This window comes from Bubalus kerabau, chromosome 10, assembly GCF_029407905.1.
Source record: "Bubalus kerabau isolate K-KA32 ecotype Philippines breed swamp buffalo chromosome 10, PCC_UOA_SB_1v2, whole genome shotgun sequence".
NCBI lineage: Eukaryota > Metazoa > Chordata > Mammalia > Artiodactyla > Bovidae > Bubalus > Bubalus kerabau.
This window is the reverse complement of record NC_073633.1, coordinates 71,940,364-71,961,084: the sequence shown is the minus strand read 5'-3', so window position 1 is coordinate 71,961,084 and position 20,721 is coordinate 71,940,364. Positions and strand designations below refer to the sequence as shown.

Here is a 20,721-nt window from a genome sequence, read left to right as displayed (position 1 = left end):
TCAAGTCTAAAATTTTCATGTGCTAATGGATGTATCAAATAAAAGGATACAAATACTGCTCTTGATAGAGATATTCACTATACAGAGCATCTTCTAATGCTCGTGGAGTGCTTATTCGGAAGCAATAAAAGTGCTTCTGCAGAGCTTCATATAATTTTTGAACACTGCACCCCCAGTAGCATGTAAGGAGGCTATCTTCAAGGCAATCTGTTGTCAAAGTTATGCCAGCTGTAGAAAACAAACGAGACAAAGAGAAGAAAATTACCTAATATAATTTCTATTACAATTATACACAGTGAGTAACAAAAGCTTCCTTTTGGATGCTGGCCAGGCTGATGGCAGTTAAAGGGACTCATTAAAGGGTATGTGTCTATAAATGAAGGAAATGGTCTCTGAAACAAAAGATATAAAAACTTCAATGTCTACACAGTTTTGAAGCGTTCTCAGTAAACTGTTACATTATTTCTTACTTAGCCTTGGAAGTTGTAATATTTTTTTGGTGACTTCAAGACTCTGCCCACACAGATTTAAAAGACTGAAATACAGTTCACTACTGATAACCTACTGCTCTAACAGCATATATAATCCTCACTACAAGAACCAATAGAGCTGTCTCCCAAAGTGCAGGTGTACAACCCACGGGGGCCACAAGATGATCAGTAGAATAGACAAAACATTAAAAAGAAATTGAGACGTATTAATATGAACATACTCAGTGACAACACTAATATACTCTTGTCATCCAGTCAATGTCCCATGTAATATGCAAAATATGAGGAAAGAGTGGAGATTCCAAAACATGGAGGGGTTGACAGTGATGCCCTCACTCATTTGCTTTCAGCATAATAAAAGATATTATAATTTAAGTAAACCTGATTATGTAGATATATAAGTTATAAGTGAACATACAATTATCTTTTCTAAATGAAAATTTTTTTATTGGAGAGTAATTGCTTTATGCACATACAATTATCTTATGTAGTTTTACCTATTAACACTTACATAGGACTGTATGCCAGCTGTATGACTTTTTTCCCCTTGCCTATGGCAGTTGTAGCAATATCAAGTTCAAGGGCAGCAACATTCACTTCTCATACTGTTGACACTGCAAGCTGCAAGGTCTAGTGCTCAGTGGCCATGGCATACTTACCAGAGCCAAAGGGCATGGTTTTGGTCCTTGTTCCTGGCTGAACAGCTTTGGTATCTGATTCTGGCTCTCCAAATCTACTGGCAATTCTGTAAACTATTCAATGTCCTTTTATTGGAATCATTTCTGTTGTTTACAAATAGGAATTTTTATTGATGTATTATCTACTTCTTAAAGGGTGATCTCCTTGGGGAAGGAGCTACATAGACACAAGCAGATGCTCTAGGGGACATCAAAAACTGACTGAGTTTTTCACTTTTCTTCTCAGTTTAGTAGTATGTATACAGAGGTTCAGATTCTGAATATGTACAGTAGCAGCAATGTTAAGCAAAAATCTTTTTTTTTTAAAGCAAAAATCTTAATTGGCAGGAATTTCACATAGGTAATTGGAACAGAATTTGATTTCAAATTTTTATATAATTCCAAATATCACAGGTATTAATTCAAGAATAGAAAATTCAATTAGCTATGTTTTTCAACTAGCTATTAAGTAGCTGAAGAAAAACATTCCATTAATACAAATTACATACATATATTAAAATCACACATACTTTCCTCTGTTTCACCTAAGAACCACACTACATGAAACAAGATAAAAAATCTGGAAGTAGATAGGAGAAGAAAAAACAGAAAAGGCATATTAAAAAAAAAGTAGAAAAAAGAAAAAACGGAACCTAGAAAAGAATTTCTTAATATATTACTAGCAAAAATGTGAAAAGATGTATGTTTAGAGCTCTGGTTATATCAAAATGCTGAAAGCCACACAAATATCAAAATAGATTAAATGAATAAAATATGGAACACTTTATAATGAAGTACTATGAGTCTTAAAAAAGAATTGAGTCATATCATAATATCTGTATATACTACCGACTCTTTGTGACTCCATGGACTGTAGCCAGCCAGGCTCCTCTGTCCATGGAATTCTCCAGGCAAGAATACTGGAGTGGGTTGACATTCTCTTCTCCAGGGGACCTTCCCAACCCAGGGATTGAACCCAGGTCTCCCGCACTGCAGGCAGATTCTTTACAGTCTGAGCCACCAAGGAAGCCCAACAAACTACTTACTGATTCTCTAATGTATTTTTCTGTTTATATCTCAGTGCTGTGCTCATGCTTCTCCTTCTACCTAGAAGTTCTTCCAACCTCCCAAAATAAACACCTACTTATCTCAAGACTCTACTCTAAAAAAAAAAAAAAGAAAGAGTGGGTATGGGAAGAAAAGAAAAATAAGAGACAGACAGGACATTTCTCTTTAAGAAGCTTTTCCTGCATACACCTCCCAAAACTTAACCCTTTCTTTCTTTTACTCCAGTGTTTCCTAGATAATGGGCTTCCCTGGTGGCTCAGACGGTAAGGCGTCTGCCTGCAATGTGGGAGACCTGGGTTTGATCCCTGGGTCGGGAAGATCCCTGGAGAAGGAAATGGCAACCCACTCCAGTATCCTTGCCTGGAGAATTCCATGGACAGAGGAGCCTGGTAGGCTATAGTCCACGGGGGTCGCAAAAAGGCGGACACGACTGAGCTACTTCACTTCACTTTCCTAGATAATCTTGCAGACAACTTACCTTCCCAAGTACAGAAACAAATAACTACCATGTATTGTTACCATTTAATATCAAAATACCAGAATTTCAGATGAATGATGGTTGTTCTTCAGGAGGGTAGCAATGTTAATTAACTCTACTTCTACTACATTGCTTTGCTTTTCTCTCCACACTGAAGACCAATGAAAATGGCATAGCATCCTAATAAGACTTCCCTTATTAACTCCTGTGACACTTTATTCTTCTCATATAAATGCCTTTATTTACTAGTTGATAAGCTCCTTACGAGCAAGATTTGTGAATTACTAGTCGTTGTGTCTCAGGTATGCAGCATAGCTCCTAGAACAGAACAGGTGCTCAACAAATGTTTACTGGGTCTGAGGAAGAGAAAGCAATAGAGAAAGAAAATTAAAGGGCTAAGAAAGGGTCAGAGAAAGAGAGAAAAATCTTTGGAAAATAGCCACCAACTTGTAATTGAAGCTGAAGATGGATTGGTGATCTCTAAGCCAAAAGGATTCTTGACTTGTCTCATTTGCTTTTTGAAAACTCTTGTGTTGAACTGGGTCTCTTCTGAATTTCTCAGAATTACTGGAACATCCCAACCAAACCTGAAGAAAGGTAAAAACAAAATAAAGCATAACTTTAACAAATACTGAAACTTTCTGTGATATGTAAAGTATTTTGTATTTTGTATTTTGTTAGTTACTCCTTTTAACCTAAGTGTCAGAAAATTTACATTATATTGAAGAAGAAATCCAAAATTAAGAGAGATTAGATATCCCATAGATTTGGAATATATTGTTCACCTGGCTGAATCAACATACTCTTGAAAACAAAGATTTCTATTGTTAATTATTGTTGATTACAAAGGAGTTCCATGATTATAACCAAAATGTGCCTAATACAATAGCAAAAACATGATAGAATTACTGAACTTCTAAATGATATAAAAAGTAAATATATATTTAATATGTAGCTATTTGATATTATTTAAGGGACAAAAGAATTTTAAACACTAAATATAGCCCTTCATTAATATAACATATTCTCTACTTTTAAATTTCATGTAAAAATGTGATAAAGAACAAACTTAGAGGGAAAATGGAATGCATAAATTCCATTCCTTATAATGGTAGAAAGAAGATAAGTTTACTCAGTTTAAACAAAACAACTAAAAATGAAAACACATTAGTTAAACCAGGGGACTTTAGTAGCACAGTTACTTTAATACACTGTTTTCTCTCCAAACACTTAGCAGTGACATATTAAGAAAAAGAAAAATCAAAAGGAGCCCATTGAAATGAGTAAACAAATAGTGGTTTAGTCACTGTTTAAACAAAGCAATACTACCACGCAACAATGAAAAGGAAACAACCATGTGGATAATTCTCAAAAACAACATACTGTGCTGGAGAAGCCTTACATAAAAAAGTCCATAATAGGAAAGCCTACAGTAGGAAAAACTAATTTATGGTAGAAATAAAGAACAGAACAATGGCTTCTTCTAGGGGGTAGGAGTATGAACTGATTGGGAAAGGGTGTGAGCAAACTTTATCTGGTGATGGTAATGTCATATATCTTGGTTGAGGTTTGAGTTGCATACATATGTTTGACAACATTTAAGATTTGTACATTTCACTGTATATAAATATTACTGCAAAAGAAAATAAAAGAACTACAAACAAAAACAAATATTCAACTCTAGATAGCAATATGCAATGCTTTAATACTTATAGATGAAGAGTACAAACTTGCTTTGAAGTTTCAAGAAATTAACATGAACTGATGGGTAGATAGAGGAATGGATGGATAGATACATATGTAATAAAGACATTATAATAAAATGTTGATTGTAGAACCTAAGTGATGGATATATGTGTGTTCACTATGTATTCTTTTAAGTTTTCTGTATGTTTGAAAATGTTAATAAGTTTTGATAAAAAAAGAATCATAGCTGAGTTAAAAGATGGATCTTTATGGATCTGAAAAGAAAAACAGTAATAAAATAATCAGTAAGACTGATACCATGGTTTGATATGTTCTGAGTCTGGCAGCAGGCAGTGGCAACTAAGCCTTCTCACAGATAAAGGGCCTTGCAGGTTGTCCACTCAAGACAAAGGCCAGAGCCAGGTTCACACCTTGAATCCAGGAACTGGGTTAGGGCAATACAATATGGAACAGAATTGTCATTGTAAGACCTAGTCCTTCCTGAGGGGGTCTAGGAATCTGGTTAAACAGCAAGGATGAGGACAAAGGAAGGGGACAGGGGACTTCCACTAAAATCCAGGCTGCAAACTAAAATTTCAAAATCATAACTCTAATGCTAAGACAAAGCCAGTAAAATTAACAAATGGAATAAAATTTTCACTACAGATGATTTTAATTTTATAGAACGTTGGATAAGACTGTTCTATTTCTGCCTTAAAGAGCTAAAAAGCAAGTCTCTAACAGATCAAAGCATTCCAGGTAAGTTAACTAAATCCCAAAACAAAGTTCAAGAATATTTATATGAATACAAAATATCCAACACCCACTAAGGTAAAATTTGCAATGTTTAGCATCTAATAAAACTTCACAGGCATGCAAAGAAGCAGGAAAATATGACCCAGAATGAGCAGAGAAACTAATGAATAGATCCCAAGGATGGGATAGATACTGGGATTAGTATAAATAGATCCCAGGGATGGGACAGATATTAGGATGAGTAGACAAGGGTATCAAAATAATTGTTATAACCATACTCCATGTGTCAAGAAAATAAGTAAAGATTGTGCTACAGTATAGAGACGAGGATGAAACAGAAAAGACTCCAATCCATCTCTGAAAATGAAAAATACACTGGATGGGATTAGCAGTAGACACCCCAGGTTCAGTGGTAAAGAATCCACCTGCCAATGCAAAAGACACAGGTTCGATCCCTGGTTCAGGAAGACACCAAGAGAAGGAAATGGCAACCCACTCCAGTATTCTTGCCTGGGAAATCCCATGGACAAAGGAGCCTGGCAGCCTATAGTCCCTGGGGTCACAAGAGTCAGACACAGCTTAGGGACTAAACAACAACCACAGATATCACAGGACAAAAGATTAGTAAATTTGAAGATATAGCAACAGAAGGTATCCAATATGAAACACAAAGGAAAAAAGGCTGAACAAAAAACCAAAACATCAGCAAGCTGAGGGACAAGTTCAAGCAATCTAATATACACATAACTGAAGTCTGCAGAGGAAGGGAAGAGACAACACAAGAAAACTGCAAACAAATATCTCTCAGGAACATAAATACAAAAATCCTTAACAAAATTTTAGCAAATTAAATCCAACAGTGTATAAGAAGGTTAATAGTCAAGAATGCAAGGTTTATCTCAAGAATGCAAGGCTGGCTTAACATTACATTAGAAATGTAATATAATACACCATACTAACAAACTAAAAAAGGAAAACCATACAATCTTCTCAATACAGAAAATAAACTCAATACATGCAGAAAAAAGTGTTTGCTAAAATCCAATGTCCAGTCCAATAAATACCATCCAGAAACTAGAAATGTGGAAAGAGAACTTAACCTGATAAAGGGTGGCAATAAAAAAAAGTATAGCTAACATCGTGCTTAATTAAAAACTGCTTTCCTCCTAAAGTCAAGAACAAGATATTTAACAGCCATGTGTCCTTAAGCAATCACTCCAACTCTATGTAACTGTTTCGCCACCTGTAAATGTTTATAACAGGGCTTGGCATTATGGAAGTGCTTGCAACAGTAATCTTGATGATGGAGTGGACTTATGGGTTGGCAGAGAGAAAACACAAATCCAGTAACTTCTCTTTGATCCTCAGAATCAGTCACCCCACAGCTTTTGACTTCACTGCTCATTGTTGCCCCAATGCCCTTTAGAGGTCAAGTCAGGCATGTGAAGTGGTTGCTGCTAAGTCACTTCAGTTGTGTCCAACTCTGTGCGACCCCATATACTGCAGCCCACCAGGCTCCGCCGTTCCTGGGATTCTCCAGGCAAGAACACTGGAGTGGGTTGCCATTTCCTTCTCCAATGCGTGAAAGTGAAAAGTGAAAGGGAAGTCGCTCAGTCACAACCCCATGGACTGCAGCCCACCAGGCTCCTCTATCCATGGGATTTTCCAGGCAAGAGTACTGGAGTGGGGTGCCATTGCCGTGAAGTGGTAGGACACAAGATATAATCTTCCTGTGACAGTCAAAACACCTTCTCTTTCTAACCTACATCCTATAGAGTGAAAAAAAGCAAAGCAAAGCAAAAAAAAAAAAAAAAAAAACCACTCTACACATCAGTTCAGTTCAGTCACTCAGTTGTGACCCCATGGACTGCAGCATGCCAGGCTTCCCTGTCCATCACCAACTCCCAGAGCTTGCTCAAACTCATGTCCATTGAGTCGGTGACGCCATCCAACCATCTCATCCTCTGTCGTCCCCTTCTCCTCCTGCCTTCAATCTTTCCCAGCATCAGGGTCTTTTCAAATGAATCAGTTCTTCACCAGAGTATTGGTGCTTCAGCTTCACATCAGTCCTTCCAATGAATATTCAGGACTGATTTTGTTTAGGATGGACTGGTTGAATCTTCTTGCAGTCCAAGGGATTCTCAAGAGTCTTCTCCAACACCACAGTTCAAAAGCATCAATTCTTTGGTGCTCAGTTTTCTTTATGGTTCAACTCTCACATCCATAAATGACTACTGGAAAAATCATAGCTTTAATTAGAAGACTCTTTGTCAGCAAAGTAACGTCTCTGCTTTTTAATATCCTGTCTAGGTTGGTCCTAGCTTTTCTTCCAAGGAGCAAGCATCTTTTAATTTCATGGCTGCAGTCACCATCTGCAGTGATTTTGGAACCCAAGAAAATAAAGTCTGTCACTGTTCCCACTATTTCCCCATCTATTTGCCATGAAATGATGAAACCAGGTGCCATGATCTTGGTCTTTTGAATGTTGAGTTTTACCCAGCTTTTTCACTCTCCTCTTTACTTTCATCAAGTTCTTCTTCGCTTTCTGCCATAAGGGTGGTATCATCTGCACATCTGAGGTTATTGATATTTCTCCCAGCAATCTTGATTCCAGCTTGTGCTTCATCCAGCCCAGCGTTTCTCATGATGTACTCTGCATATAAGTTAAATAAGCAGGGGAACAATATACAGCCTTGATGTACTCCTTTCCCAATTTGGAACCAGTCTGTTGTTCCACATCCAGTTCCTAAGGCCCACTTGACTTCACACTCCAGGATGTCTGGCTCTAGGTGAGTGATCACACCGTTGTGGTTATCTGGGTCATTAAGATCTCTTTTGTATAGTTCTGCATATTCTTGCCACCTCTTCTTAATATCTTCTGCCTCTGTTAGGTCCATACCGTTTCTGTCCTTTATTTTGCCCATTTTGCATAAAATGTTATCTTGGTATCTCTAATTTTCTTGAGGAGATCTCTAGTCTTTCCTATTCTATTTTCCTCTATTTCTTTGCACCAATCACTTAGGAAGGCTTTCTTATCTCTCCTTGCTATTCTTTGGAACTATGTATTCAAATGGGTATATCTTTTCTTTTCTCCTTTGCCTTTAGCTTCTCTGCTTTTCTAAGCTATTTGTAAGGCCTCCTCAGACAACCATTTTGCCTTTTTGTATTTCTTTTTCTTGGGGGACAGTTTTGATCACCGCCTCCTGTTCCATCCATAGTTCTTCAGGCACTCTGTCTATCGGATCTAATTCCTTGAATCTATTTGTCACTTCCACTGTATAATCATAAGGGACTTGACTTAGATCATATCACTAAATGGTCTAGTGGTTTTCCCTATTTTCTTCAATTTAAGTCTGAATTTTGCAATAATTCTGGCCCCTTCCTCATTATTTAATTCTCCCTAACTCGTCCCACCATTTTTTTTCTTTATCCACACTGCCTATAATTACATTACCAGCAGTAAAAGAAAGAATTTAGATCTCATCATGTTCATTTCTACTGCAGGTTCAAGTACTGTATTTCAGGTATTTTACAACCCTGTGCCTAAAAATTTCAATTAAAGAATCCTTTAAGGTATAAGAGCCAGAAACCCCAAAAGGCAAAGCTTTAGGGAAATATCTGGAAGCAGCCCACTGTGAGCATGATATTCCTTTGTGAAAAGCTTTTTATATTTCATAATGTATCTGCTTTTAATATAAAAATATTTCTCCAAATCTTTACATAAATCAATACTGTAGGAGGTTATACCATATCTGCTCTGTGCCTATACGCCTCAGAATGAAACAAATAATTTGACATGTAAATGCTGCTTCTCTTTAAGCATGATGCCCCAAGGCTGCTTGGCATAGCATCACATCAACAGTTGGCAAAGTACATCTATTATTAAAAGAAATTCCTTTCTCTAGATTTTTCTTTCTTTCACGCTTAATCTCGGGTCTACATTTTCAAGTCCTTGATTTAATGTCTTTTAAAATTGTTGTTATAAATGTTGCTCAATATTCAGCCTTTTTATCTGACATAACCTTTTTATTGCAAAGGATAACATACCTATAAAAAGGTACACAAAGTACTTTTTTGAATAACAAAATAATTGTTATTCAAGTTAAGAATCAAACAAGATACTCAGAAAGTCTCCTGTGTCACTTTCCATGTACTACCCCTTCCTTCTCTATCTTGACTTCAAGTACTATAATTTAGTTTACTTGAAAATACAGTCTGTCACTGTTTCCACTATTTCCCCATCTATTTGCCATGAAGTGATGAAACCAGGTGCCATGATCTTGGTCTTTTGACTGTTGAGTTTTGCCCAGCTTTTTCACTCTCGTATTTACTTTCATCAAGTTCTTCTTCACTTTCTGTGTATACTTTTATTTCCTACTTTATCACATTACATTGAAGATTCATTTTTGTATCTATACTTACTGCACTGTTGCGGCTATATAGTATTATATTGCAAAAATATGCCATGATCTGCTTACACATTCTACTCTTAATGGACATTTAAGTTGTTCTCACGTCTTGGCCATTAGGAATAATGCTCATATGAATATTTTCATAACAGGTTCTCAATGTATATATGTAAATACATTTCTGTTAGGAATGGAGTTTCTTGACCAAAAAGTCTTTCTTCAACTTTGGTGGATAATGTTAACAACTGTTCTATATGGTTATAGAACCATATAGATTTACACTCCACCAGCAATGAATGCAATGGCACCCCACTCCAGTACTCTTGCCTGCAAAATCCCATGGACGGAGGAGCCTGGTGGGCTGCAGTCCATGGGGTCTCAAAGAGTCGGACACGACTGAGCAACTTCTCTTTCACTTTTCACTTTCATGCATTGGAGAAGGAGATGGCAACCCACTCCAGTGTTCTTGCCCGGAGAATCCCAGGGTTGGGGGAACCTGGGGGGCTGCTGTTTATGGGGTCGCACAGAGTCGGACACGACTGAAGCGACTTAGCAGTAGCAGCAGTAATGAATGAGGTCCCCCCCTTGCTCCATATCCTTGCCAAAACATTATTAGCCATCCTGGTAGGTGTATGGTGGCACTGAATTATGGTTTTAATTTATATTTTCCTGAATACTAATGATATGGAGCACTTTTTATGTTTATTGCTACTTGGATATCCTCTTTGGGGAAAGCCCTTTCATATCCTTTCCCTACTTTTCTACTGGTTTGTCTTTATTTGTCTTGTTTATAGAAAATTCTTCATATGGTATGAATATTAGTCCTTTACTTGTATATATGTTCAGCCCCTCTAAACCTTGCCTTTTCACATACATAATGGTATCTTTAGATGAACACGGTTCTTAATTTTAACATAACAGCTATTAATCTTTTCCTTTAAGGTTGATGTTTTTGCTCTTTGACTTTTCATTACTGCTTTATATGAATCATGTCTTAACACTGCTACACTTCTAAATTACAATCTCAGACATTTAACCTCAGATATGCAGATGACACCACCCTTATGGCAGAAAGTGAAGAGGAACTCAAAAGCCTCTTGATGAAAGTGAAAGTGGAGAGTGAAAAAGTTGGCTTAAAGCTCAACATTCAGAAAACGAAGATCATGGCATCCGGTCTCATCACTTCATGGGAAATAGATGGGGAAACAGTGGAAACAGTGTCAGACTTTATTTTTCTGGGCTCCAAAATCACTGCAGATGGTGACTGCAGCCATGAAATTAAAAGACGCTTCCTCCTTGGAAGGAAAGTTATGACCAACCTAGATAGCATATTCAAAAGCAGAGACATTACTTTGCCAACAAAGGTTCATCTAGTCAAGGCTATGGTTTTTCCTGTGGTCATGTACGGATATGAGAGTTGGACTGTGAAGAAGGCTGAGTGCCGAAGAATTGATGCTTTTGAACTGTGGTGTTGGAGAAGACTCTTGAGAGTCCCTTGGACTGCAAGGAGATCCAGCCAGTCCATTCTGAAGGAGATCAGCCCTGGGATTTCTTTGCAAGGAATGATGCTGAAGCTGAAACTCCAGTACTTTGGCCACCTCATGCGAAGAGCTGACTCATTGGAAAAGACTCTGATGCTGGGAGGGATTGGGGGCAGGAGGAGAAGGGGACGACAGAGGATGAGATGGCTGGATGGCATCACTGACTCGATGGACGTGAGTCTGAGTGAACTCCGGGAGTTGGTGATGGACAGGGAGGCCTGGCATCTGCGACTCATGGGGTCGCAAAGGGTCGGACACGACTGAGTGACTGGACTGAACTGAACTGATCCCCTTAGAGGAGTCAGTAAAGCATGGCTAGAGTGGCCAGGGCTTAGTCAAGGCGCTGGGTCCTTATTTGACTTTGCCTGCCCTTTTCCCCTGATATCCTTATGCTTTGAGGGGAAAACAGGGGGTGAGGCGAGTAGAATTCGCTGTGTGACAGGTGACATGATAGTCCGACCACGTCTCTTGTCCTAAACATGATGCTTAATGTAGTCTAAGATCACGTCACCACACACACTGACGACACATGTCAAGCTTTCAGCCTAGAATAATCCTCAACCTTTTCATATACATGACCTATGATGAATTTGCTCTTTTTGCACAAAAATTCCACAACTTCCACAGTTTAAACTTATTTGATGTGGGCCAATATTTCTCTTTAATGTATTCAAAGGTAACATGCAGAAATGATTTAGAATAAGGTTAAACACTGGAGACTGGCTACAGAACAATTCATAATTGGTGTTGACAACTGGTCCTGTAAAATGCTAGTATTTAGACCCAGTAATGTATGTGCCTCTGGCCACCATCCTTACATCTGGTATTTTCCACATTTTTAGTCAAAAATCTGAATACAGACATTGATGCCTGGTATCAGATCATGGCTGATATGATTTTAGAAGAAATAATGAAATATAAAGCTGACAAATTTTATTTTCAATCAAATTGCAATAAAGACATTGATATGCGGTATCAGATCATAGCTGATATGATTTTAGAAGAAATAGTAAAATATAAAACTGACAAATTTTCTTTTCAATCAAATTACATTTTTATCTTTTTCCACTCAAAGTCATTTTGACAACTCTTAATAATGGAATGCTAACTAAATAAATGTTTCTTAACATTCACTGCTTTCTCTTTTATATAAATCCAGCCCCCTCCTTTTTTTTTTCCCATTAAGAGAACTTTCTAAAGAGAGAGAGGGAGAGAATTTTCCATTCTTTTTACTGTTACAGTTTCATACTTGATCCTCCTGGAATTTTCAATAATTCCGGTTTTTCCCATTTCTAGAATGTTTGCTGCACTTGTACTGCTTAAACTTCCAGCACAGTGGTGACCTGGGGACTTCCAATTCAATCCATGCTTTTTCATAGGACCCGTCCGCTGTCTTATTCTGTACACACTTCCTAAGCTTCCTGTCAGCTGCTGAATCAGTAGAACTGACCTCCTTTTCTTGTTGGAGTCTCACAGAGTCCCTCATGAATAAAAGTTACTTTGAGGTGAAAGTTTCAAGTTCCGAAAGTAAACACATTTATCACCCCTTCAGACTTGAGTGCTAAAGCCAGTTAGAAAACGCACAGGCAGCTGTTAATCTGGGGGCGAGGGCGCTTCTCTTCTGTGACATCTTGCACATTGGCCTCACTTGGCTAGCTGGACACTGACACTGGGTCAGGATATATCAATAAAAAACTTTCATGGGGAAATCCTTGGAGAGGAGGAGTGTTGTTTCTGAGCAAATTTGAGTCAAGGGATTCAATCTCTAAAATTCTGTGCCTTTAACTGTAAAAAGAAAGGTTAGAATAAGTTATCTTAAGGCCCTATTAAGGTCTGAAATGCCATTTCTAAAAGTTTTTTCTTCTAAATTGTTCCAAGAAATTTATTCCCAGCAGAAGTGTCCCATATCTTGTACCCTAAGCAAATACAAAATAATGTTATATTCTTTTCCTAAGAGGGCTTCCGCATTGGCTCAGTGGGTAAAGAATCCACCTGCAATGCAGGAGACAGAGGTTTGATCCCTGGGTTGATCCCCTGGAGGAGGGCATGGCAACGCACTTCAGTATTCTTGCCTGAAGAATCCCATGGACAGAGGAACCTGGCGGGCTACAGTCCATGGGGTAGTATGATTGAAGCGACTGAACATGTACCTCATCACCAACCTCATAACACACACACAACCTGCTACATTCGACAAGTGAGATGAGAAATAGTCAAGGTCAGTGTCTCAGGCAGGCTTGGCAGGAGACAGAAAACCACATCAACATTTTAGAAAAGAATTTAATATAAATAACTATTAACCAAGTACTGGAGGACAGTCAAGGCAAGAAGGAGACACTAAGGTATCCCAGCAAGAAGCAGTTATCCTTCTTAAGGCTAAGGAAACAAAAGGAAGCGTGGGGATTACTATAGCTAGAAGCTGGGAGACGGAATCCCCCAGTGCTGGATCCAGACCTCTGTAGTAGGAGTGCTGGCCAGCTGGTACTGATATTTCTGAAGGAGTGCAATAAGCCTGATTCTTGGTGTGAGGAAAAGTTGAAAACTAAAATAAACTGCTGCTTCACAGGCCAGGGTGATGCCAGTACTGCAGGCATGTAGACCAGGAAAAGGAAGCAAATGGTTAACAGGAAGTCCCTTCCTCCTTTACCAGCCTTCCAGACTCTAGGATGAGATGGCTGGATGGCATTACCAACTCGATAGACATGAGTTTGAGCAAGCTCTGAGAATTGGTGATGGACAGGGAAGCCTGGCGTGCTGCAGTCCACAGGGTCTCAAAGAGTCGGATACAACTGAGCAACTGAACTGAACTGAACTGAACTGGCAGAGCCTAACAGGGAGCAAACTAGCATAAGAGAAATAGCTTTGCAAAGTCCCAGCTCCAGAATCAAAAGCAGAGTACAGAGAGCGTGTCTACATCTGAGAGACAAGAGACTTTGAGAAGACCAAATGGAAGATTCACAGTACCCTTGGGGCAGTACTCAGGAGACAGAGACCTTTTTCAAGAGCACCTGACCTCACCATCAAGCAGGGGCTCCAGCTCTATGGATTGACTTAGATTTGAAAAGTAGGCCAAAGGTCATAACTCCCTATAAAGGTCATAACTCCCCAGTATGACAAGTCAGGTTTCTAGTTCCAGCCTGGAGTTTCTCATTCTGTGTACCTGATGTAGGACTTAGGAGGCCACCTATCTATTTTATTCCTAAGGATGCGCTAATCCATTCAGTTCAGTCCAGTCGCGTCCGACCCTTTGCGGCCCCATGAGTCGCAGCACGCCAGGCCTCCCTGTCCATCACCATCTCCCGGAGTTCACTCAGACTCACGTCCATCGAGTCAGTGATGCCATCCAGCCATCTCATCCTCTGTCGTCCCCTTCTCCTCCTGCCCCCAATCCCTCCCAGCATCAGAGTCTTTTCCAATGAGTCACCAGCATGAGGTGGCCAAAGTACTGGAGTTTCAGCTTCAGCATCATTCCTTCCAAAGAAATCCCAGGGCTGATCTCCTTCAGAATGGACTGGCTGGATCTCCTTGCAGTCCAAGGGACTCTCAAGAGTCTTCTCCAACACCACAGTTCAAAAGCATCAATTCTTCGGCACTCAGCCTTCTTCACAGTCCAACTCTCATATCCATACATGACCACAGGAAAAACCATAGCCTTGACTAGATGAACCTTTGTTGGCAAAGTAATGTCTCTGCTTTTGAATATGCTGTCTAGGTTGGTCATAACTTTCCTTCCAAGGAGGAAGCATCTTTTAATTTCATGGCTGCAGTCACCATCTGCAGTGATCTTGGAGCCCAGAAAAATAAAGTCTGACACTGTTTCCACTGTTTCCCCATCTATTTGCCATGAAGTGATGGGACCGGATGCCATGATCTTCGTTTTCTGAATGTTGAGCTTTAAGCCAACTTTTTCACTCTCCACTTTCACTTTCGTCAAGAGGCTTTTGAGTTCCTCTTCACTTTCTGCCATAAGGGTGGTGTCATCTGCATATCTGAGGTCATTGATATTTCTCCCGGCAATCTTGATTCCAGCTTGTGCTTCCTCCAGCCCAGCGTTTCTCATGATGTACTCTGCATAGAAGTTAAATAAGCAGGGTGACAATATACAGCCTTGACATACTCCTTTTCCTATTTGGAACCAGTCTGTTGTTCCATGTCCAGTTCTAACTGTGGCTTCCTGACCTGCATACAGATTTCTCAAGAGGCAGATCAGGTGGTCTGGTATTCCCATCTCTTTCAGAATTTTCCACAGTTTATTGTGATCCACACAGTCAAAGGCTTTGGCATAGTCAATAAAGCAGAAATAGATGTTTTCCTGGAACTCTCTTGCTTTTTCCATGATCCAGCAGATGTTGGCAATTTGATCTCTGGTTCCTCTGCCTTTTCTAAAACCAGCTTGAACATCAGGAAGTTCACGGTTCACATATTGCTGAAGCCTGGCTTGGAGAATTTTGAGCATTCCTTTACTAGCATGTGAGATGAATGCAATTGTGCGGTAGTTTGAGCATTCTTTGGCATTGCCTTTCTTTGGGATTGGAATGAACACTGACCTTTTCCAGTCCTGTGGCCACTGCTGAGTTTTCCAAAGATCCTTGTGGGCCAAATCATTCTCTGCATTGTCCTCCACTGCCCATTAGGGGACAGAAGTCCACATTGACTCCTGTGGTTCTGTGTTGTCACTTCACTTCAGATCAGGAGGTCCACCCAAATGGCAGCATCTCCCACATCATAAAAGCCCTACAGTAGACAGGCACCGAAGATGTTTAAGGCTACCAGTCTCTCCTTAGCGCCTTTGTGAAATGTGTCTTCTAGGCCACGCTGAAGGATGCAGTAAGAGGACAGGTGTGCAGGTGGCACATAATAAATCCAGTCCAATACCCCTATCTTCCTAAGCCTTCAGATTTCCTCTTCATTATGCCAGGAAAGTTCTAGCATCTCAACTTTACTAAATATGCTGCTGCTGCTGCTAAGTTGCTTCAGTCGTGTCGGACTCTGTATACAGGGCAGCTCTTAGTCCAAGTTTCAGTCAACCATATACAAGTTAACACTTAAAAGTCAGAATTTTTTAAGAATACATCCAGATTAATAAATGTAACTTGATCCATTGTTACATTCTATCCTCCTTGGCCTAATCTATTTACACTTCATTCCCACACATATTTCCCAAATTCTCATGGATACAAATTTGCCAACTTTTGTTATTTTTTTAGAGGCTTGGTTCTTTCTAACTAGGTCAGGTTTTTGTCCCTGTTCTGTGGAACATGAAGAGATCTGGGCCTAGCGACAAATGGTTACAGAGGTAGGTTTTGAGTATAGACGCTGTTTGCAAAGCAGCTGCCCTAGGAGATGTATTAAAGGATCTACAAGCAAGAGAAGGCTAGTTTTCTCAGACATGGAAAGCAAGCTGCTTCCATCAACAAGGGAGGCACACACAGAGTGACTGGGGTTTCAAGATTCTCAGCTCTATCTAAGTGCATTTAGATGTTGTCATTGCAAGTTTCAGGGCTCTGACTCTTTCCTAGTCGTTGTCCTAAACAGGACATTGGCAAGGCTATGTAATTCTAATACCAGCACAATTAAAACTGTGAAGCTTTGTGGCTACATGAAGTAAAGAGCTTTAGCATCATAAAAACTGTGATCCTCTGACTAAGACTTGATCTGAGTGTTTAAAGACATGAACACGTCATTTCCTTTCTGTAAGTGCTCCAGTGGCCCCATGAGCAGCCATCCCAGCCTTCCCCCAGTCTCTGCAGTATCACTGCACCCATAATGGTCATGTACTTCAGCCACTTGGTCCCCCAAGGCACTTAGCTTCAGAAATCATTAATCACAAGCAAATAAAGGCAGTAAGCTTGATTAATCATGATGCCAATCCATACCATGGATTACTAGAATCTTATTTCCCATTGGTACGGAGCTGAAGAAATGACCAAATCCAAATCCCATCCTTAAAGGATTTCCCCCCCGGATCCCATTCTGAGTAACAAATTCTTAATCAATATATTAATATTTATCAGTCCAGTCAAGAGACCAAAGCCACACCAGCATTTTAACAGATAATTTAATATAAAAATTTGTTAGCCAGATGTTAAAGAACTGAAAAAAAGGGAGACGCTGAGTATCACAGAATTAGTTACAGTGGGAAGCAACTATCACTCCCAGGACACAGAACAGAGCAAAGAGGATTCCTACTGCTTAGAGATTTGGAGGAAAGACCTCCGAGCAGCTGGGACTCAGATCTGAGGAAGGTGTACTGAAATCTTTGGAGGGGTATAATGAGGCTGCTACTGCTACTGCTACTGCTAAGTCACTTCAGTCCTGTCCGACTCTGTGCGACCCCATAGACGGCAGCCCACCAGGCTCCCCCGTCCCTGGGATTCTCCAGGCAAGAACACTGGAGTGGGTTGCCATTTCCTTCTCCAATGCATGGAAGTGAAAAGTGAAAGTGAAGTTGCTCAGTCGTGTCCGACTCTTCGAGACCCCATGGACTGCAGCCTACCAGGCTCCTCCATCCATGGGATTTTCCAGGCAAGAGTACTGGAGTGGGGTGCCATTGCCTTCTCCAATAATGAGGTTAGGAAATGGCAACCCACTCCAGTGTTCTTGCCTGGAGAATCCCAGGGACCGGGGAGCCTGGTGGGCTGCCGTCTATGGGGTCACACAGAGTCGGACACGACTGAAGCGACTTAGCAGCAGCAGCAGCAGCAGCAGCAGCAACAATGAGGCTAGTTCTAAGAGCGGAGAAAACTATAAACTGTGACCCACTGTTAAGGCCAGAGGGAGGCACCAGGTCTGTGGTGAGACAGAGGAGGAAAATAATCAAGCAGGAAGTAGCAAGTCCTTCTGTCCTCCTCTAACCTTCTACTCCCTTCCTCTACTGGCAAAGCCTCATGGAAGCAGTGAGCTAGCAAAGAAGAAAGGTCTTTAGAGGTTCTGCCCCACAGTCACCAAGCAAAGTACAGAAGGATAATAGCTTAATAATCTGCAGTCAAGAGGAAACAGAGCACAACTGCAGAGTCAGGGTCACGAATTACCTGAAACTATTTAAGGATGTATATAGCACTCTGGCCTCCTTTCTGCACACTGCCTGGCCAAATAGCTAGAGCTTGATAAATCTGAGTATTAGAGCTCACAGAAACCATCATGTAGTTAAACAGAAATTCAATACTTTCAGTTGTGTTATTCTTTGCTACTGGTACTGGGATTCCAACAGTCAGGTGCTCCTGTTCTTTCTCTACTCCCACACAGTGCGAAAGACGGGGAAAGGAACTAAGCAATGGGACAGAAATGCAAAGCAGTACTGAGGTAAGAACCATGACAGAGAAGACAGATGACCAATAGAAATTATATTGGAGGAGCTTAAAGAAAATGACAAGCACAGTGAAAAAGCATAGTAGATTAATGCATTTGCCTTCTGCCTGGGAGTACTATTAGAAAATTACTTTGAGGAGCTCTAGACAGCCTTCACTGTAAACACTAGTTTAAAATAATAATAATAAGGTTATCTACATGGGCAAAGCTAACCCATATGGAGAGAATGGCTGGATTAAGCTTAAGATGACTGGTTATGGCCAAATCAGGATGGAAGTGACTGGCACTTATATAGTTTTGTGGCCTCAGCCAAGCTTAGTTCAGACTTCTCGAAGTTCTACAACTATCTGGGCCTCCATCCTTGTAAAGAAAGTGAAAGTGAAGTCGCTCAGTCGTGTCCGACTCTTTGCAACCCCGTGGACTGTAGCCTACCAGGCTTCTCCGTCCATGGGATTCTCCAGGCAAGAATACTGGAGTGGGTTACCATTTCCTTCTCCAGGGCATCTTCCCGACCCAGGGATTGAACCCGGGTCTCCTGCATTGCAGGCAGACGCTTTAACCTCTGAGCCACCAGGGAAAAGTCATACTTAAATGGAGTGTTTGGATAATCATTAACTTTTCAAACCAAGTCTCAAATTTGGCAGAGCCAGGATTTGAACCTGACTCCAAAGTCTGTCTTTTCACCACCCCAGCACGAGGTTCTGAACTACCCTTCACTCACAAATACCACCATCACTATCAGTAGGTCTTTACTCGTTTTCCTCCTCCCATGACTAAAGATAGACATCCACAATCTCTAATTAGTTGAATCAGGCCAACTGAAAATTAATTTTAAAATTATTAGGCTGATTGAAAATTAAAATTTAAGGATATTATGCAATTATCAACTGGTTACTTATTTTCCTTAATGGAGGAAAATTATACTCTTGAAGACAGCAACAGTATAGCCAATAAAAATCTTGTGTTTAGACATCGCTTCTCACTTAGACAACATCTTCCTAACTCCAATTACAAACTTTCTTGAAATGAACAAGAAATCAGCAAGAAATTCTGATGTGTCAAGAGTATCAGATTGTGTAAAATTGGTCCTATTCTTCCCCCACCAACCAAGAAAGAATTTTATAATCTACTCCTGACAGCATGGAAAGCAGTGTGAAAATGTTAAAAACTTTACTTAGTTCCTAAAGATGGCATATTTTCAGAAATTGACAAGAGTTTGTGTTCTTTCTTTAAAGTAATCACATGTGTGTGCTCCGTTGCTCAGTGGTATCCGACTCTTTGTAACCTCACAGACTGTAGCCCCCCAAGCTCCTCTGTCCATGGGAGTTTTCAGGCAAGAATACTGGTGTGGGTTGCCATTTCTTCCACCAGGGGATCTCCCATCCCAGGGGATCTTCCTCCCAGATATCCCACATCTCCTGCGTTTCTTGCATTGGCAGGTGGATTCTTTACCACTGAGCCACCTGGGAAGCCCAAAGTAATCACATATACATGCTCAAAGGGTATTTTAAAACTCATACTACACAGCCTGCTCTATTCACTAGCATGTCTCCTCTGACCCTCTGCTCATGTAATCTCTGAAATGCATTCTGTTCTCTACTATACACGTTTAGCTCCATTTCTTTTTCAAAATACTCTCTTCAAAATCCAGCTCATGTCTCTCTCCTCAAAGGATGGACCTGTAAGATGGTTTCAGCTAGCTGTATTATAAGACACAGTGGCATCTCTTCGAGAGAGAAATTTTAGAATTTCTGAGCTAGAATGGCTCACGGATGAGCTAACAGTCTACTCTCCTAGTCTACAATAGGTGAAGGGCCCTTATGCCTTAGTGTAACTTATCTCTGAGGTCTCTTCCAGCTCTAAAATTACGTCTTTATAGTTTCAGCGTTCAAAACGTGTGGAATGTGTATAGAAATCATTACATTCTCAAACGGCACAGAGTTCAGTTATGTTACGCTGGAAGATCTCACGGCAAGTGCTCAGTTCACGTCAGAAGAGTAACGAACAACTGGGTCTACTGTCCACGTCTGAGCACTGTACCGCAGATGACGGGCTCACTCCGGGCACACAGTAGGCCCCAAATCCGGACAGAAGCCTGTTGGACAGCCTCTCTATCCTCACACCAAGACCAAGCCCTTACTGGCTACTTTATTACCTAGAAACAAAGCTGAGTAAAATACCTCAATCCTGCACCATCCCCAGATACCCGCAGCGACGAGGATCGGACGATGATGCAGGGCAGTGGTGCGGGTGCGGTGTCCACCTAGTTTTCCTCCTGAGCCAGTGGGAGCCCTGAGCACCGGCTCT

General features: G+C 40.4%; 1 protein-coding gene across 1 annotated transcript in view; it reads right to left on the bottom strand.

The window, feature by feature from the left end:
* CGRRF1 (cell growth regulator with ring finger domain 1) overlaps positions 1-20,721 on the bottom strand; it is a 29,136-nt gene that overhangs the window by 8,079 nt on the left and 336 nt on the right. The window contains exons 2-3 of the mRNA XM_055538108.1: positions 3,162-3,301; positions 51-228 (exon numbers count right to left, since the gene is read on the bottom strand). Coding sequence (XP_055394083.1) covers positions 51-228; positions 3,162-3,301 — 318 coding nt within the window. The remainder of the gene's footprint in view (positions 1-50; positions 229-3,161; positions 3,302-20,721) is intronic.